This window comes from Rhinolophus ferrumequinum, chromosome 21, assembly GCF_004115265.2.
Source record: "Rhinolophus ferrumequinum isolate MPI-CBG mRhiFer1 chromosome 21, mRhiFer1_v1.p, whole genome shotgun sequence".
In the NCBI taxonomy this organism is placed as follows: domain Eukaryota; kingdom Metazoa; phylum Chordata; class Mammalia; order Chiroptera; family Rhinolophidae; genus Rhinolophus; species Rhinolophus ferrumequinum.
In genome coordinates, this window is record NC_046304.1 from 18,602,437 (window position 1) to 18,620,824 (window position 18,388).

At 47.6% G+C, this 18,388-nt stretch overlaps 1 protein-coding gene across 2 annotated transcripts in view; it reads left to right on the forward strand.

Moving 5' to 3' along the window:
* PHF12 (PHD finger protein 12) overlaps nt 1-18,388 on the forward strand; it is a 37,964-nt gene that overhangs the window by 18,271 nt on the left and 1,305 nt on the right. Inside the window, exons 3-14 of one of the 2 annotated variants that reach the window (XM_033090083.1) lie at nt 892-964; nt 3,603-3,996; nt 5,345-5,465; nt 6,643-6,775; nt 8,623-8,787; nt 11,783-11,941; nt 12,561-13,356; nt 14,591-14,716; nt 15,383-15,526; nt 16,428-16,526; nt 17,293-17,375; nt 17,915-18,053. In XM_033090083.1, the coding sequence (XP_032945974.1) occupies nt 892-964; nt 3,603-3,996; nt 5,345-5,465; nt 6,643-6,775; nt 8,623-8,787; nt 11,783-11,941; nt 12,561-13,356; nt 14,591-14,716; nt 15,383-15,526; nt 16,428-16,526; nt 17,293-17,375; nt 17,915-18,053 (2,432 nt within the window). The other variant, XM_033090084.1, reaches the window with a different exon arrangement.

Here is an 18,388-nt window from a genome sequence, read left to right on the forward strand (position 1 = left end):
CACTTGGAAGCTCCACTGAGCTGGCGTGGTCCAAGATGACGCGGTCACATAACAGTAGTGGGCTGGCTGTTGGCTTGGAGTTCAGCAGAAGCTGTTAAATGGAATGCCTGAAGTCTCCTCTGTGTCTCCTCTCTCAGCATGACAGCAGAGCTCTAAGACGGAACATTCCAAGCATGTAAAAATGGAATCTGCAGGTTTCTCAAGACCCAGCCTTGGAAGTTACACCCCTGTGACCTCTTTACTGCATATATTGGTCAAAACAAGCCCAATTCAAGAGGAAGGAAATGGACTATCTCTGGATGGAAGGAGTAGCAAAGAACGTGTAGCCATCTTTAATCTACTATAGGTTGATTGAGGCAGGCAGGCCTTACAGGATGAATAGGGTTTCAACAGGCATGGCTTTCCAAGGGAAGAGTGTTCTAGAGGAAAAAATAGCAAGCCTTCAATTTGATTAGGGGGAAGTGGACCTCACAGGAGCCTGGGAAGATGAAATGGGACCATGTTATACAAGACTTTGCACAGCAGGTGAAAGAGCTTGGATTTACACTAACAGACAGACTGAAAAGTGTGGAGGACCCATCAGTGATTTTTATCAGCGTGGTGCAGGGTTTGGGAATGACCCTCAAGGCTCCAAACTAGTGCTTTATATCTTTCCCTATAAACCCAGTGTTAATAGTCCTAGATTTGGCTTCTCTTTCTAAGAGGTGGGAAGGGATGCTCACTCTTTATTAGAAATGATGCCGAGTAAGCGTTTTGACAGCCCTAGCAGTGCTACAGGACTGGCCACAATAGGAGTTGAGGGGCTTGCGACTTCGTGCTGGACCTAGCCAGGCTTTTCCTGCTGTTTCAAAGGCTTCATTGCTTGGTCTTGTCCTTGTTTTTTCCCCACAGTAACCCTCCACTGAGTGAAGAGATGCTGCCTCCTGGGGAGTGGATGTGTCATCGGTGCACTGTTCGCCGAAAGGTAATTTTCTGAAGGCTTTGCTCAGAATGCTGGAGCTAGAACGCTGATATTCTAGAGCTAAGACGGCCTGGCCCTGAAGGTATTTTCGTCCCTTTGTCTTGTCTCTTCCAGCTGTGGACTCACCCTCATTCTCCCCATGTTGACTGTTTGGAATCCAATAAGGCCTAAAATCCAAACATAGGCTGCTGAAATGGGCAGAGGAGGTGTGTTAAATTTACTGAGCCATGTTCATTCACTAGAGACAGGAGTAGTCTGATCTCCTTGTAGACCTCCTGATAAGTGGCCTGAATGTGGCAGCTATATCCATGGCTGAAAGTGGCTGAAGAAAAAGAAGGCTGCTTCTCCAGCTTGATGGATAAAGGATTTCCCTCACCCCAAGGCAAATAAGTTGCTGGTATCCCAAGACTTGGCCAGGTGCATGGGGGAGGGTGAGGAGAGGACTTCGGATCCACTTGTACCCCAGGTTACCTAATCCCTTTTTAGATCCCTTCCCTTGGCTTTTATAATTCAGTACTGGCTTTGAGAACATTATTTTCTACTTGGTGAGCTTCTGTGGGGTGCAAAAGCTAAATTCTCCCTTATCAAAAGAGGAAGTAGGTGTGTTTCCACCCAGATTATGAGAGAACCAATCCTCAAATTACAGGCTGTGGATTACAATTTGTCTGCGAATTGTAAACCACCTCCTGCCCTCCCCCCACTCTTATTATACACCAAGCAACTTTCCTTTGTTGTGACATCACTTCTGTTTTCTTGGACCCTGAACATGATGTCACAATGAATGATGACTTCCTTGGTTACAGAAACAGGATGAGATGACTCAGAGATTGTGGTTTATGTGTGTAACAGTTTTCAGCCTTTAAGAAGAAGGTAAACAGTTAGGCAGACATTATTTTTCAATGTGTGTACAAGGGTTCCTATTAAAAAGCAAGCCGAGGCCAAGTCAACCACCTAATCACAGCTGTGGTTTGATTTTCCTAAAGTCCACAAAACAGGCTGTTCTCCAGCTATTCACCTCCCAAGATCTCTTCCTGTGTGTCAGATTAGAGCAGGGCCGGGTAGAGACACCTGCCAGCCAGAAGGCCTTTCAGAAACTTGCCACTCAAAGAAGCTGGACTTGAGGGGGAAGAGATGAAGCCAGGGAAAGATGGAGAAGAGGAACTAATGTTATTTTAGTACCCATCATATGCTGGGTATTTTACGTATTTAATCCACATAGCCATCTGTGGGTGCCGGTAGTAGTATCTCCATTAGAAAGGAAGAAACCTTTCTAGAGGTTTCACAGAGAAGAAGAAACCTTTCTAGAGAGGCTCACAAATGCAGAATAACTTTCGCGAGGACTCAGGGGAATTGACAGAGCCAAGATGGGAACCAAATTCTGCCTCACTCCAAAGCTCTGTTACCTCTTCATCCATTTTCTGGAAGCAGAGCTACTTGCTGGGGGTTATAGTATGCTGTTTTCTAACATAGGATGCTTTTTCTGAAATGCCACTCTGACGTGCTCTCTGAACATGATGTTCAGATGGCCCTCTTTGCCCACCAGAGCTAAATCTGCCTTTTCCACCCCACCACCGCTTCTCCGCTATGGCCTCCTGTAGTTACACTGAAGCGGATTGAAATGCTACATCCTCTGGGCCTCGTCAACCTCTGCTGTTCAAGTCCTATTCCTAGTGGAGGCTAGATCTTCTCCCAACGCAGAGCCGTCCCTTTCATATATGTGACCCTCTTTATCTTCACCATATGCCTGAGAGGAAGAGAAGAAAGGTTTTACTAGTCTCACTTTACAGATGGAGAAATTCCTACCCACCAGCCTGAGTCACCAAGGTCATAGGGAATCAGGGCAGAGCTGGGACAAGGTCCCAGGTCTCCTGACTGGAGACCAGTATTGGATTTTCATTTGACCACTCTATTTGGAGTTCTGGAGAAAAATGTCCGTCATCCAGTCCTATGAGAACACTTAGTCTTTTTCCGTTTCCCCACCTTCCCATTCAAAGAAGTCTCACTTTCTGAGTTCTGGTTAAACTTGAAACATTGAAAGCCACCATTCTAGGACACCATGGTTGCTGAGTTGCTACCGTCCTATTCACCCTTCCACCTTGTGTGATTATCTTCCAGGCTGGCAGCCAATCTCCCTGGACAGGGAGCGCTGCTTGCCTATTTCACTTCCTTTGTTTTTGCAGACTTTCTTTATTTTGAGCAAAGTGCTTAAAACCATTGAGGTCAGGATGCTCCAAGGCAAATTACAGTGATCTTGTTTGTTCTCACTGTGTTATCCTCACTGTTCTCGGCCTCACGGAGCTTAATTCCTGCTGTGTTAATTCTTTATCCCTTTACCCCTCTACTTTGTACAGAGATATTGTGTATTATATGCTGACTTAGAGTAAACGATGTGTGATTTGTATAATTGTTTCTAACTTTCCATGCTTTTTGGTGATTCTCCGCTGCAGTAGTTTTGCCAGCTTTAGTTCAGCTATAGCTTTGTTAACTAACAGACCTGTGTTCCAAGTCCCCAGGTGGATGAGTTTGTGATATGTTAGAGACTTTCAGGATTTTGGTTAGCGGTCTAGCAGTACTTTGTAGCATCCCTGTCTTTCTATTTTGCGCTACTTTATATGATGGGCCCACCTGTTCATTTGCACAGAAGCGAGAGCAGAAAAAGGAGCTGGGCCATGTCAATGGACTGGTGGACAAATCTGGCAAACGGACTACATCCCCCAGCAGTGACACTGACTTGTTGGACAGATCAGCTAGCAAAACTGAACTCAAGGCCATTGCCCATGCCCGGATCCTGGAGAGGAGAGCCAGCCGGCCTGGAACACCCACATCCAACGCCAGCACAGAGACCCCCACCTCTGAGCAGAACGATGTCGACGAAGACATCATTGACGTGGACGAGGAGCCAGTGGCAGCAGAGCCGGACTATGTGCAGCCCCAGCTAAGGCGGCCCTTTGAGCTGCTGATAGCTGCCGCCATGGAGCGGAACCCCACCCAGTTTCAGTTGCCCAATGAACTGACTTGTACCACTGCACTTCCAGGTTAGCCAAACCATCATGTCCCCTCCCCCACCCCAGCCTCCCCGAAGAATTACTGTCCAGCCAAAGGGCAGCACTGCCTATGGGGTAGCTGTCTCAGGTTTGCTGTTCTTGGTTCTTCCTGGGGAGATCTTTGAAGCTTTCAGCTTTTACAGTGCTTGTTCAGTTTTCTATTTTCCACCCTTCCCCTGATCACTTGTTTTAAAAACTAGGTTAATACATTCACATGGTTCAAAAATCAGAAAATATAGAAAAGCTTATTCAGTTTTCTATTTTCCACCCTTCCCCTGATCACTTGTTTTAAAAGAGAGGTAATACATTCACATGGTTCAAATATCAAAAAATATAGAAAAGCTTACAATGAAAATTTTTTTTTCCCACCTGTATCTGCCATTTGCCTAGTTTCCACCTTTCTATCCCTCACAGATACTTGGTTATGTGTATCTCCTTCTAGAATATCCTGGTGCATATATAAGCAATACAGATATATGCTCATTTCCCCCTTAAATAGCATACTTGATAGTTCTGCACCTTGCTTTTTTCACGTAACAGTATGCTCCAGAGATCTTTCCATATTCATATGAACTTTCCTCCTTTTTTCTCAATAGTTGCATGATGGTCCATTAGAGAGATGTACCATAATTTAATTTCCTGTTAATGGACATTCAAGTTCCGAATCTTTTGTTTCCATAGATAGTGCTTCAACAAATAATTTTGTAAATATATCATTGTATACATGTGACTATGTATCTATAAGATAAATTCCTAATATTAGAATTACTAGGTCAAATCTATGTGTATATAGTTTTGATAGATATTACCAAATTACCCTTTTTCTTTTTAATCAAGTCATAGCTTCTACCAAGAAGCTCTGCTAGATCTTATTTTCTTCCAGAGAAAATTAAATTGGCAGGCTTAAGAAACGTACTGGTTAGTAGGATGCATACGGAATCAAAGCGTTTCTGATTTCTATTAAAATGCAGTGAAACTGTAGTCTTTCCCTCAGCCACCTCCACAGAAAAGGCTTTTTGACCATTCGACTTGGCGATTTATGTTTCTTTGTATGTCAGTATTCATCCTAGGCTTCTAACCACTTAATGTTTGCAAAACATTTAGCTGTCGTTCTGCCACAGAACAAGTGACTTCTGATCGTGGTTCTGACTTATGTCTCAGTCTCCCTTCTAAGTCTTTTTCTCACTTGAAACCAGCCAAGGAGACTTCAGAAAGAGATCCACGTCTATCTAGAACACACTTTTACTGAGATTTCTTCCTTTCACTTAATATTATTTCCATATCTCAGACTAGGAACTCTGCACCAGGGAAAGTTCAGCAGCACCAATTTGTCTTCTAGGTTCTAGCAAAAGGAGAAGAAAAGAGGAAACCACAGGGAAAAATGTTAAGAAGACACAGCATGAGTTAGATCACAATGGTCTCGTTCCCTTACCGGTCAAAGTCTGCTTCACATGTAACAGGTATCTTTCTTCTGTACCAAGAGGCTCTTCCTCATATTCCACAAATGATGTTTTTTCCCTCCCCTCTATCACCTCTTGTTAAATGTATGTTAAATGTGGATGATCCACATTCTGATGGTATGAGAGCAGACAGAGTGCCCAGAGCCTTGAATGTCTCAACAATAAATTCGCAATACCGAAGTACTGTAAACTGTGTTTATATAGGCTAGAATGAGAAGAATTGGACTCACACTGAAGCGTGAGATGCTTAGACCAGCTGGCAGGAAGAACTCTGGCCAACAGAGACACGAGTCCCTAGAAACAGCAAATAATTTTTAAATCACGAAAGATGAGTTTAAAAGTAGTACAGGTATCAGTGATAGTATACATCAAACTGGATGACTCCCAAAAGCCTTTAGGTTGCCCCAATTATAGCTTCTCCTGGACACTGGTTTCCTTCAAATAGGATCTCAGTAACAGGAACCATCTGTCAATTACTGAAGATGGACTTCTTGCTTGAATATATTAGAGGACAGGATAGCAGGAGAAAAAAATATGAAGAAATATTCCATAGCAAAACCCATAGGGAACTAGATAGTAGAGCAGCAGAACTCTGAGCCAGGCGCAAACTGTGGCTTCAGTGCATCTTGAAGACCCAAGAAGTTACAAATCATAATTGGCATTTGCTTAAGCCCCCTTCTTTGAACTGTATTTACATGAATACATCACAAAATCATTTTCCCAGCACAAGTCTCTCTGGTTGTCAGTTTTTCTGAGTGCTACATGCTGAAGAAAAATTTCTTGCTGTAGTGGAAGATTCTAAAAAGGTTGCTAGTGATTTTTTTTTTTTTTTTGATTAGTTGCTTTCTTTTAAGGAGTAGAAAGATCAAAGTAGAGTTGGCTGTCTTCCCCTAGTGGGTACTGAGCATTGATCATTCATGCTCTGACAGACACTTTAGCCATACTCCAAGTAAACATTCACTTCCCTGCAAGACACGGTCCTCTTAGAAGAGAGAATACTGGAGAGCCTGGTGGTATCCCTCGACTTCATCCAGCTTCCTAATCGTGGATGTAACTGAATCATTGGGGGAGGAGGAAGTGGGCAAATGTTAGGATTAAGGAGACTGTTCCCCAGTGTAGAATTGGTTTCAAGTCTCCCATCTTATCCACAAAAACGGCCTACATCTCTTTTTTACAGGAGTTGCCGCGTGGCCCCTCTCATCCAGTGTGACTATTGCCCCCTCCTGTTCCACATGGACTGCCTAGAGCCACCGCTCACTGCCATGCCCCTGGGCAGATGGATGTGTCCAAATCACATTGAACATGTGGTGGTAAGCACAGCAGTGGCACTTCAGTCCTCTCCAGGGACAGCTGGGGCGTGGACTGGTTCAGTAGAAAGCATAGTAAGTAGCTTTGTGCCAGAGTTCACCATCATGTCTCAGATGCGAGTTTCTGCAGACCAGCCTGCTCAGTTCCGAGTATTTTGACGTCTCAGCTTTGTATTTTGCCTTTTCTCACAGTGCTCATTTTAGCTGCACACACACAGACTTAACCCTCCAGCACTTTGTTGTTCATGAATAATTTCTTCTGCAGTGAATTAAGCAGTTGATATTACAGCCCAAAAAGGGTTGTGGGATATATTAGATCCAACCTTATGGAAATAAATGCTCTCACAGTTGTTGCTTCCGTATATTCTTGCTTCTTATTTTCAGAGGGAACAAACTAAGAGAATTCTAAAATATTTATTCTCCTATCTCAGGAGTTAGCACTGGCAGTTAACTGCCCAGTAATTTCAGAGAATTGTCACAGAGGAGCACCTAATCCTAGGCACCAAATGAGGCTTTTTGCCTTCTGCTGAATTTTTTACAACCATCTTGTCATGATACATAATAAGGGTTGAGTAAGTAACTTGTTGATTGAACGAATGATGGGTATTCCTGGGGGGTATTACCTCCCAGGAGTCTTGGGTATATTTTCCAGACTGCTTCCTGGGGCTGAAACATAACTGTAGTTTGCTATGTCCAAAGGAGGTTTCGGACATTTCCTCATAGGCGCTTAGGATAGTCACTCACAAGATTGAACGGGAGAGGGCTTCAGGAGCAGCAGCTCCCCTGTACGAGTGGCCTTTCTAAATTAAAAAGGTTATTGCTGCAGACATTGTCTATCAAATGGTGATAACCAGGGGATGACTGGCCCTCAACATGAGTGTGCTCCCCACCTCGTACCGAGAGGAACCTCAGTTCCAGACTTGCACACATGAAAGGGAAGAGTAGCTTTGCCTTCTCCGTTTGACTAGTGCCGCTCAGAAAGTTTTACCTAAGAGGAACTAACCTCTCTGAGGCTCAATGTGAGTATCTTGTTTTGCCTTCTGCTGAACCAGGAAAAAAACAAAAACGAAAACATGAGCTGTCTACCCAAATAGGAATCTTAAAGAGCGCCTTTCCAGCAGATGAGAAATTATTAATTGGGTAATTTTTTGTTAGCCACTTAATGTTTTTATTTTCTCATTAAGTGTGTGGCAGGGAGCTGCTACACAGACTTTTATGAATTAAAGTGTAAGGGACCAGATGGAGAAATGTGGCGTAGTTTCTATATGTTTTCCCCCTTTGGCCTCCGAGAGCAGTCCTAGCTTTCCTGCCTCCTATAGAACAAGACTGATATCCAGGTGGCTTCGCTAATGCCCCCTGGTACCGTGGAGTAGGAAGAGGGCAGGGCACACAGGATTCTGGTGCTGATCCCAGCTGTCAGCTAAACTCCTATAGAGGAAACGGTCCTGCTTTCTGTGGGAGAGTCTTGCTAGGAATGGAGTCTGGGTCTCTTGAGGACCACGGCCTGTATCTCCTAAGAAACTGGTTCTCTGTTAGGGTACACTGTTAGAGTGGTCTGAGCTAGACAGAAGACTGTCACCGGCTGAATTTGGAAGGGCACTTCTTGGCTAATTCCCTGTTTGCTGTCCCCCTCGAGCCTCTCTAGGTACTAGGAACATACCAGTTTTCCCAGGCTGGACTGGGCAGGGCTGAGGGAGAAAGTCTCATGCATGTACCCAGCCCTCTGACAGGATTGTTGACATAGCAGCCCCTGACAGAAGGAACCCATTTGTCCTGTTTAACCTAGAGAATAGTTGGGACAGGGATGTCTTTTGAGGTTCACCACGAGAATCTCTGTGCACTGTTCCTAGCTGAACCAGAAGAATATGACGCTGAGTAATCGGTGCCAGGTGTTTGACCGTTTCCAGGACACCATTTCACAGCACGTCGTCAAAGTGGACTTCCTGAACCGAATCCACAAGAAGCACCCTCCCAACCGCCGCGTGCTCCAGTCATTCAAAAGAAGAAGCTTGAAGGTGAGTCACAGCCTGGTGCAGGCAGGTTTGTGGGCTCTGATTGCCTTCAGGGCGTAGACAGAGGGGCATGGTCCCAATTTTACAGATAGGGAGACTGAAGCCCCTGAGACATGTCTGTGGTGTCTCAACAAGTAATGAATGTGACTATGTTTTGATACTTGCAGAGGGTGATCAGGACGATGAAGGCCAAACCCCAAAGTAGCCCTTCAAACTGCAAGTCTCTGGTTCTCGGAGGATAAACGCCCTTTAGCCCCTCCCACCAAATTTAGATGTGTTCTGCTGTTACTGCCTCTCACCTGGCACTCATGCCATCTCTTCCTGTTAGCTGGCCCCTTTCCCAGAGCTGTCAGGTGAGGCGCAGGTGAGGGTAATTCAGCAGAGGGCCATGTGGAGAGTGAGGAGCCCCCCAACTAAGGAACTTAATGGGAAAATGTCTAAAGGCGAGTTAAATCTCTTTCCAGGCTACTGTTAATGTGTCACCGACACTCCTATTTGTGGTATTGCTCTAATATCTAACATTCGTGTGTACTTGACAGTTGCTCAAGAGTGTCCACAGAGATTAACAGAAACATTTTCTTCGTTGAAAAGCATTTGGTGGTGTGGAGGCTATTATTTCTCGTAAACCATTCAATCCCCTCATTCATTTAACCTAGAGAACCCAGCACTATATACCCATACATAAACTGGATTTTTTCCTTTTTTTTAATTAAAGTTCATTGGGTAATTGGGGAGGGGGTGGCTGAGGGTAAAGGGGATCGAATATATGGTGATGGAAAGAGAACTGACTCAGGGTGGTGAACACACAATGGGATATATAGATAATGTATTACAGAATTGTCCACCTGAAACCTATGTAACTTTACTAACAGTTGTCACCCCAATAAACTTCAATTAATTAAAAAAAATAAATTTTAAAAAGTTTATTGGGGTGACAGTTGTTAGTAAAGTTACATAGATTTAAGATACACAATTCTGTAATACTACATCATCTATATATTGGATTTTTCTTTTGAAATAACCCCACAGACTTTTTGTCAATAGAAACCAGCAATTCTCAAATACGGCCACTTGGTGGCAGCCACACTTTAAAATCACACCACTCCCATCACTTCCAGTGGGTGTCAGTACCAGCCAAATGTTAACTGTTAAATTTGGATAACAAACTCTTAACTGTGTAAATATTTATACTTCAATGGGAACACCAGTTTTCTAAAATAAAGGTGTTTTCAATTGGGGGTAGAGTATATCAGAGGTGGCATGCTTCATACCTTAGTTAAGCAGATCTGAAAGAAATTTGGACTGTGTAATTCACCATGTAGATTTGGAAGAGAGCCTGGCTGCTGAAGTGAACAGGCCAGGAGGCCTTGATAAAATCCTGTCGTTTCATGATGCTCCCTCCCTTTTTAAATGTTTCCTTATACTTGGGGAAAATCCAAGGGCACGAGTTGCCTGACGAGCCCTTCGTACGTGTACAGTTTGAGTGCAATGAGTATTCAGCACCTGAGCACAGTGGTGCAGCTCCAGTTCTGTCCTGGACGTTGGCCTTTATCCTTGAAGAATAACAGTGCAGGCGCAATCAGCTAAGAACTTTGTAGCTTTGTTGGGGATTGCTCCTTCCCCTCCCTACCCCTTCACTCTTCCCCAGGGGCAACCTTAGACTAGCCTGCCCCTCCATTCCTCCGCTCCCATTCCTGGGTGACTTCAGATAAGCTCATGGCACCAGCCACCACTGTTAATGGTGATGACTCTTAATTCCATATTGCTTGCCTTTCTCCTCATATCCAGATCCTTTTCTGCCTGCCCATCCCACAGACACCTCAGTCTCAACCTGCCCAAGACCAAAAGTCTTCTGCCTCCAAATCTGCTCTTCCTCTTGTATTTCCTGTTTCAGTGAATGACAGCGATCTCCACCGAGTCCCTCAAGCCAAAATTCTAGGAACCGTTTTCAGCTCTTCTTCCCTTATCCTCCCTAAGAATTTGGTCACCAACTCTGTTGGTTCTGCAAATGTTTTCCACATCTACCAGATGCTTTCACATCTCTGCCTTATGTGCTGCTCTCCTACCCTATTTCTCACCATGATCTGCCTGGAAGTTCCTTCTCAACTTCCAAGTCTCAGCTCAAATATTGCCTTCCTATAGTCTCCCCAAATTCCAAGCTCCTGTCCCCCAGATAGAAAGAAGCACTCTTCTCTGAGTTTTTATAGCTCCTTAGACATGCCGTTATGCTAGAACCCATTAACATTGTACTGTAATGCTTCTGTGTTTCTCTCTCCTACTAGATTGTGAGCTCCTTGAGGGCAAGGCTTAAGTTTCAGTCATCTCTGGATTTCTAGGACTTGGCACAGTGCCCAGACTCAGGAGGTGCTCAATAAATGTTGGTTGAATGTATGAATGATTCTTTGCTTGTGTGGCTCTTTCATTCTTACATGGTGTGATTTGGAGTATGTCTTCTGTTTCTGTGCCACAAAGAGATTTTCAGTTGTTTCATGAGTCGTGAATGAATGGTTGAAGAAAACTGACCTTGATTGAGTGCTTATCACAAGCCAGGCCTCATGCTGAGCGTTTCTTTTTGTGACTGTGACCTCATTTAACTTTTTTTCTCTCAGATATTGCTCACTCATCTCCCAAACTTGACCCTAAGCAGTAAGAGCCTAAGGTACCGCTCTGAAGGCCCATTCAGTGTCAGTCTTCCCCTCTTTAGGCCAAAGGAAAGGCAGCATGCAATGTTTTCTGGCTTCTTCAGGCCTTAGACCTTAATGAAGAAAAGTGGAGGGTGTGCCTGATGTTTCTGTGCCTTCTCAGGCTAGTGTGTATGTGCGTCAGAGTCAGAGGTGTGACACAGAGCACTTGCAGCCCACTGAGCCGCCTTCTCCCCAGAGTGGATGATGGTCCCTTGGGCATCAGGACCACAGACAGAAAAGCGTGGCCATTGCAGAATCAACTGACATGTTGGCACAATCTCCCTCTCCTTCCTCCTTCTGTCTATCCCAAACAGGTTCCCGATGCTATAAAATCTCAGTACCAGTTTCCACCCCCCCTCATTGCACCCGCGGCCATTCGGGATGGGGAGCTGATCTGCAATGGGATCCCTGAGGAATCACAGATGCACCTTTTGAACTCTGAGCACTTAGCCACCCAGGCAGAGCAGCAAGAGGTGAGTGGAGGCAGGGCTGGGATTCCAAATGTAATCTTCCTGTCATCTCAATGCAGCTGTCATTGGAAATAGCCTCAGTGTCATTCCCATCCCCGTCTTCTACAACCCCACCCGCCCCTACCCTCATTCTCCCCACCCCAAGAGTTGAATATTTCAGGGAGAACCTCTGGCTCAGATTCTGAGGGAAGTGAGAGAACTAGAGTCAACCAGTCTGCTGCTCTCCATCAGCCCCCCACTGTGCTGTGAGATGGGCAGAGCTGTCGTGTAGAAAGAGCTCAGGAGACCCCCATAGAGGCTGGGTGAGAGTGCTGGACACACAGCAGGTGCTTCAGGTACCTGCTGGGTGAGCGTTGGTCACAAGGTGAGGGCAGAGCCTTAAGGGCAGAGCCAGACCAGGAATCCCAAGCTCTGCTGAGCCTGCTGTTGTCTGATGTGTACCAACCAGTCTTGCTTGGGAATGGAAATGGAAGGCTCTCAGGAGTCAAGCACACCCTTCCTGGGCATTTGCGATGGGACCTCGGAAACTGTTTATCAGCTCTGCTATCGCCCTGGCCACTGTGGCCGGAAGGACCAGCGGCTCCCAGGCCTCTTACCCTCCTCTCCTCTCCTTCCATTGCAGTGGCTCTGTAGTGTTGTTGCCCTCCAGTGCAGCATATTGAAACATTTATCTGCTAAGCAGATGCCTTCGCATTGGGACTCTGAACAGACAGAGAAGGCTGATATTAAGCCTGTTATTGTGACTGACAGCTCAATCACCACCTCCCTGCAAACAGCTGACAAGGCACCTACACCTTCCCACTATCCCTTGTCCTGCCCCTCAGGGATTAGCACCCAGAATTCCCTGAGCTGCTCTCCACCCCACCAACCCCCAGCCCTAGAGGACATCAGCTGCAGTTCTTGTGCGGAAAAATCCAAGAAAGCCCCCTGTGGGACTGCCAACGGGCCAGTGAACGCAGAGGTGAAAGCCAATGGCCCACACCTCTACAGCAGTCCCACTGATTCCACGGACCCCCGGCGACTTCCAGGCGCCAACACCCCCCTACCAGGCCTCTCACACCGGCAAGGCTGGCCCCGGCCCCTCACGCCACCAGCAGCTGGGGGGCTTCAGAACCACACCGTCGGCATCATTGTGAAGACAGAGAATGCCACTGGCCCCAGCTCTTGCCCCCAGAGGAGTTTGGTTCCTGTCCCAAGCCTGCCCCCTTCCATTCCCAGCTCTTGTGCCAGCATCGAGAACACCAGCACTTTGCAAAGAAAGACTGTCCAATCACAGATAGGACCTCCGTTGACAGATTCAAGGCCACTGGGCTCACCCCCAAATGCCACCCGGGTGCTCACTCCCCCCCAAGCAGCAGGAGACAGTATCTTGGCCACAGGAGCCAACCAACGATTCTGCTCACCAGCGCCATCATCAGGTGAGTGCTGCTCAGCCTCGGTGATTTGGAGTCATTTTACGCTCTTCCTGGCAAATAAGACTTAAGCTTTAAAAAATACATCTCTGGGAATATGTCAGAGGACTTTGATCTCTGTATTATTTGTCCTCTTCCCCATTTCTCTGATAAAAGAGATCACATGTTAACTTGTCCCCGTTTTAGAGGTGGGACTGCTGAGGCTCTGAAAGCCTGAGTGATTTCTTTAAGGTACCAAGTCAGTGGCAGGCTGGGGACTGCAGCCTGGGTCTCCTAACGTCAGCTTCCAGGCCTTGTCTTCTGCCTGTTCTGTTCTGTCACCCTAGAGGAAGGCAGCACGCGCTCCGGAACCACTGGTCAGCCTGAGGTTCTGAGTGATGGCCTCAGTGTTTCATGACCCACATCAGACATTAGATCTGCACCTGTTCCAGATTCTCAGAGCCAGGTCGTTGGAAGGTACTTCCATATCAGAGAAAGGAGGGCTAGAAAGCAAGCCTGCCTCCAGAATAGCTGCAGAGTGGGATGCCCACAGAGGTTGGTCTGGCCCAAAAGCTTGCCCTTGGGCCACATTCCAGAAGTCAGTCCCTTATGTCCATACTTGCCCTGGTGTGGACCAGCTCTCAGTTCTCTCTAGTCAGCACTCAGGACCACGGGGTGCTGACCTCAGCATCTGAACCAGGTTTCAGATGCTGCTGGAACCCCCTGTGGTCTCTCCTGTCTGAACTGAAGCTGGCCTCCCTGGTCAGCTGGGAGTCTCGGTAACCAGGTGACTGTGAATTCTCTGCATGGGTGGGCCCTGGTCCCAGGATGGCCCCTTCCTCAGGCTTTGTTCCTGTCTCTGTATATCTGTTATACCAACCTGGATAGATTTTGTACCCTGTGACTCAAACTCAGCCGGCAGGAACTGTAGAGGCAGGCACCACTTATTTACATGAGTAGAGGCAGCAGGAAGGTAGTCATGGCCCAGAGAAGGAAGCTCCCCCACCACGTTCCCCAGAGCAGTGTACTTCACCGGATCTCCGTGCTCTGGAGACTCCTGCGTGCCCGGGTGCATTGTCGTTCCATCTGCCCTTCCTCACCGCACGTTTTTAGCTCTAGGAGTTCCAGAGCCTATGGGGTGAGAGTCAAGAAGGGAACATCACCTTGGGTCCGAAATCCAGACCTGTCTCGGCAGTGGGGGATTGGACCGGTGGGTTTCCCTCAGGCGACGTAAGTAACAGTCTTCCTGCTCCGTCCCCAGATGGCAAGGTCAGCCCCGGCACGTTATCCATAGGAAGCGCTTTAACCGTACCCTCTTTCCCAGCCAACTCTACTGCCATGGTGGACCTCACCAATTCACTTCGAGCATTTATGGATGTCAATGGAGGTGAGTGAGTTGAGCTGCTGCTCTGCCACCGGCTGCTGTGGTGAAGGTGCTGTCCCTATGCAGCATTTAGCTCGGTTCAAAAAGGGCCAGAAGGGGTGCCTGATCTCAGAGGGCTGGGGGGAAGGGAGGGGCGCCCCTTCTCCTTCCTATCCCTGCCTTGTGCATAGACACAGAATCAAATATGAAGGGAGAGCAGAGCCAAGCTGACTAATAAAAAGAGGACAAAATCACGTTCGGCAGATCACCTGGACTTGCAGAATAAAACCAGGAGTCTCGTTCTCAAAGTCAAGGAGAACCAGGGCAGATCTTGAACCCTGTGAACAGAGGGTGGTAGAAATCCAAGCCCCGATATCAGACAGCCAGGCCCCTCCCCACATGCAGGCAAGTGGTTTATCTTGCCCGACGTGTCTAGGACCACTTTGCCGAAACTCCAGCTCCCCTATTGCAGAAGGCATCTGCATAGCTGCAGGGCCTGTCTCCTCACTGCAAATGGCTAGCGAGATGCCCAGCTCCAGATCCTTGTATCACTTTGTACTTTGGGCTCCTGGAGAAAAAGCCCTTGGCTGGATTTTAGAAATGCTGAACTGTGTGCTCTGTGACCCTCGCCTACTTCCGCATTCCATTTCCTCCTCAGCTGCTTTTTTAATCTTTCTCTTTGGTTAATAGAAATCGAGATAAATATGCTGGACGAGAAGCTGATCAAGTTTCTGGCCTTGCAGAGAATACATCAGCTTTTCCCCTCCCGGGTCCAAACTTCACCGGGCAGTGTCGGGGCACATCCGCTGGCTTCTGGAGGGCACCACACGGAAGGTGCGCATGACGCCTGCCACCACACCACACCATCAGATCTCCCCTCTGTGTGAATGGCCATCTCCCCTCCATGGAGAATCTCAGCTTTCAGTATCTCAGTCCTCTGTGCCTTTAATTGGCTTAATAAAGCACCATGGTTCCTTTTTTGAGAAAACAGGAACAAAATGGCATCCACAGCTTTCAGCTCAGACTCAGGGAAATCTGCCATAACTTGCATACACATCCACTTGGAGACCCAGAAAGCAGCTACAAGTACTTTTGGGTATATGTAGTGTGCTTTCTGCTCCGTTGCTCAAACGTTCAAGTTAGAAGGGTTTCCCAAAAGATGAGAAAATCACACTTGGGCTAGCCTCCTGGAAATTCTTCCCAAGGGGGTAACTCTGTTTAGGATATCGCTTTGAGCCCTTAAGACTGTGGTCCCCAGACCGGCAGCATCAGCATCACCTGAGAACTTGCTGGAAATGCAGAACGAGACCCCCACCTCAGACCTACAGAATCAGAGTCTGCGTTTTGACAAGATCTCTAGGAAATTCATACGCACTTTAAAGTGTGCGAAACCGGGCCCCGTGCCTTCTTTTTTTGCACAGCTTCCCTGTATTATAGTATCAGCTAGTAGACAAACCAACCAGCAGCCCAGGAGCTTATAGTACTATCACCTTGAAATCTGTGACCATCATCAAAGCTGGTCTCTCTTACACCATGTTGGGATGCTGTGAGTGGGGAGAAATCCTCACCCCGAAGCTGCCCAGTATGAAATGTGAGCTTGGAAGGATTACTCATCCAGAGGGATTATTTTCTTCAGGTCATGAGGCGAAGGTCCCAGTTCTGTTTACGTTTGAGCCACAGGTTCTGTTGCATTGGAGTGCCAGGTTCTGATTTTCCGAATGATTTTGTCTTACAGTGCAAAGAAAGGAGGTACAGGCCCGAGCTGTGTTCTACCCTCTCTTAGGGTTGGGAGGAGCTGTGAACATGTGCTATCGAACCCTCTACATCGGGACAGGTGAGCCAGCTGGGAGAGGCGCTGAATCCGTTCAGCCCTAAACACTGACATCCTTACCCTCAGAGGCTAGAAAGGGGCGAGGGAAGCCCTCTCCAGGGCTGACTGGTTTAACCCAGCAGATGTCCCAACCAGAGGGACTAGGAAAGGAGACTGTCAGCTTCTTGTCTTCCCTGGCTTGGGCCCTTTTGCTTTTATGCCCAGTGTGATATCAGGAGAGGTGAAAGTCAGCTCTGACTGCTGCTCAGTAAGACATTTTAAACACTGCAGGAATACCTGAGGAGAAAGCAATACTTTGTCCCTGGAAAAGTGGTAGGGCTCACACATACCTGATCTTTATTTAGCCCTCTCTTGTACTGACATCCAAGTACAAGAGTGTCCCTCTTGTACAGAGGGACAGATTAGCCCATAGCCTAGACATTTCCCTTTCTTTCAGATGATACGATTTATAGGCCCTGCACCCCATGTTGTGCTCTCAAGGAAATACCCCATCCCTTTCTATAGCTCACTGTTCCCCTCTGGGCAGCAGCCCCGTGTTGTAAAGCAGATCAGCTGGCAGGGACAGTTGTTCTTTAGCAGGGGGTTGGGAAAGACATCAGCTTTCGTTCAAAACTACAAGGAGAGGGCTACCCACAGAGCTACCCACCCTGTGAGGTCTCTATTAGTGCCCACCCAGAAGCTGACGCCCTTCTCCCCTCACCTACCCCACACATAACACCTGACACTCTGGTCTCTGCCTGCCTGTTCCTCTCCTCCTGTCACCTTGTAGGAGCTGACATGGACGTGTGCCTTACAAACTATGGTCACTGTAACTACGTGTCCGGGAAACATGCCTGCATATTCTACGATGAGGTGAGGGAACCTGAGGTCTCTCCCAAGCTCAGCATTTGTGCTTAGCACCCCCAGGCTGAAGGGAAAGGGGTTGGGGATCCTCTCCTTTTCTTCTCTCCCTGTCGTCCCGGAGGAGAGGAGCCTTGGGAATGGGGCATTCTCCCGTGGCTCCCTGCTCCCTAGGGGCAAGGCTGCCGTTTCTCCTGAGGTTGGTCACAGGCCAAGCAGGGAAGGGGACCAGCATAGAAGCAAGCCAAGCCCACTGGGTATGACCCTGTGAGTTTCATCATCTCGTGCCAGTGATTTCAACAGGAGCTAGTGCTTAGGAGGCAGAGGAAAGGAGGGGTGGGAGAGGCGGTTAGGGGCGCTAGGAAGGAAGGCTTCCCTGAGGACGGGAGTCTTAAGCCCCAGTCGAAAAAAACGGGGAAGTGGGGTGTGATTGGGGAAGAAAGAGAGCTTCCCAGGTAGAGCAGCACGGCCTTCTCCATATGTCCTCTCTCCCCTTAGCCCCAGGCCCCACGCAGCAGACCACACATCTTATCTTCCCTCCTCCTCCTCAGAATACCAAACATTATGAGCTGTTAAACTACAGTGAGCACGGGACGACGGTGGACAATGTGCTGTATTCATGTGACTTCTCGGAGAAGACCCCGCCAACCCCCCCAAGCAGTATTGTTGCCAAAGTGCAGAGTGTCATCAGTAAGTTGGAGCCGCGACCTTCGGCCACAGAGCTGGCCATTTTGGGCACGTTCTCCAAGGCCCTGGTCAGGGTGGTTCTGGCTTGCTGCCAGTGACATGCTGTCTCTTGCCTTCCCAGTCCTCTGGGCCAGGTTCTTGCTCGTGGGCCTAGGGAAGGCCGTGGAGAAGCAAGTGCTGTGACCCGCTTATGTGTACACACGTATTTGGGGACGTCAGACTCCACCAGTCGTCCCTTCTGAGCGTCCCTCACCCCAGTTATGCAGCAGTCTTTATAAAATAGGGCGGTGCAGGGGCCCAACCCTGGCAAACGGCCCCGATGGGTGGGCTGCTCTCTG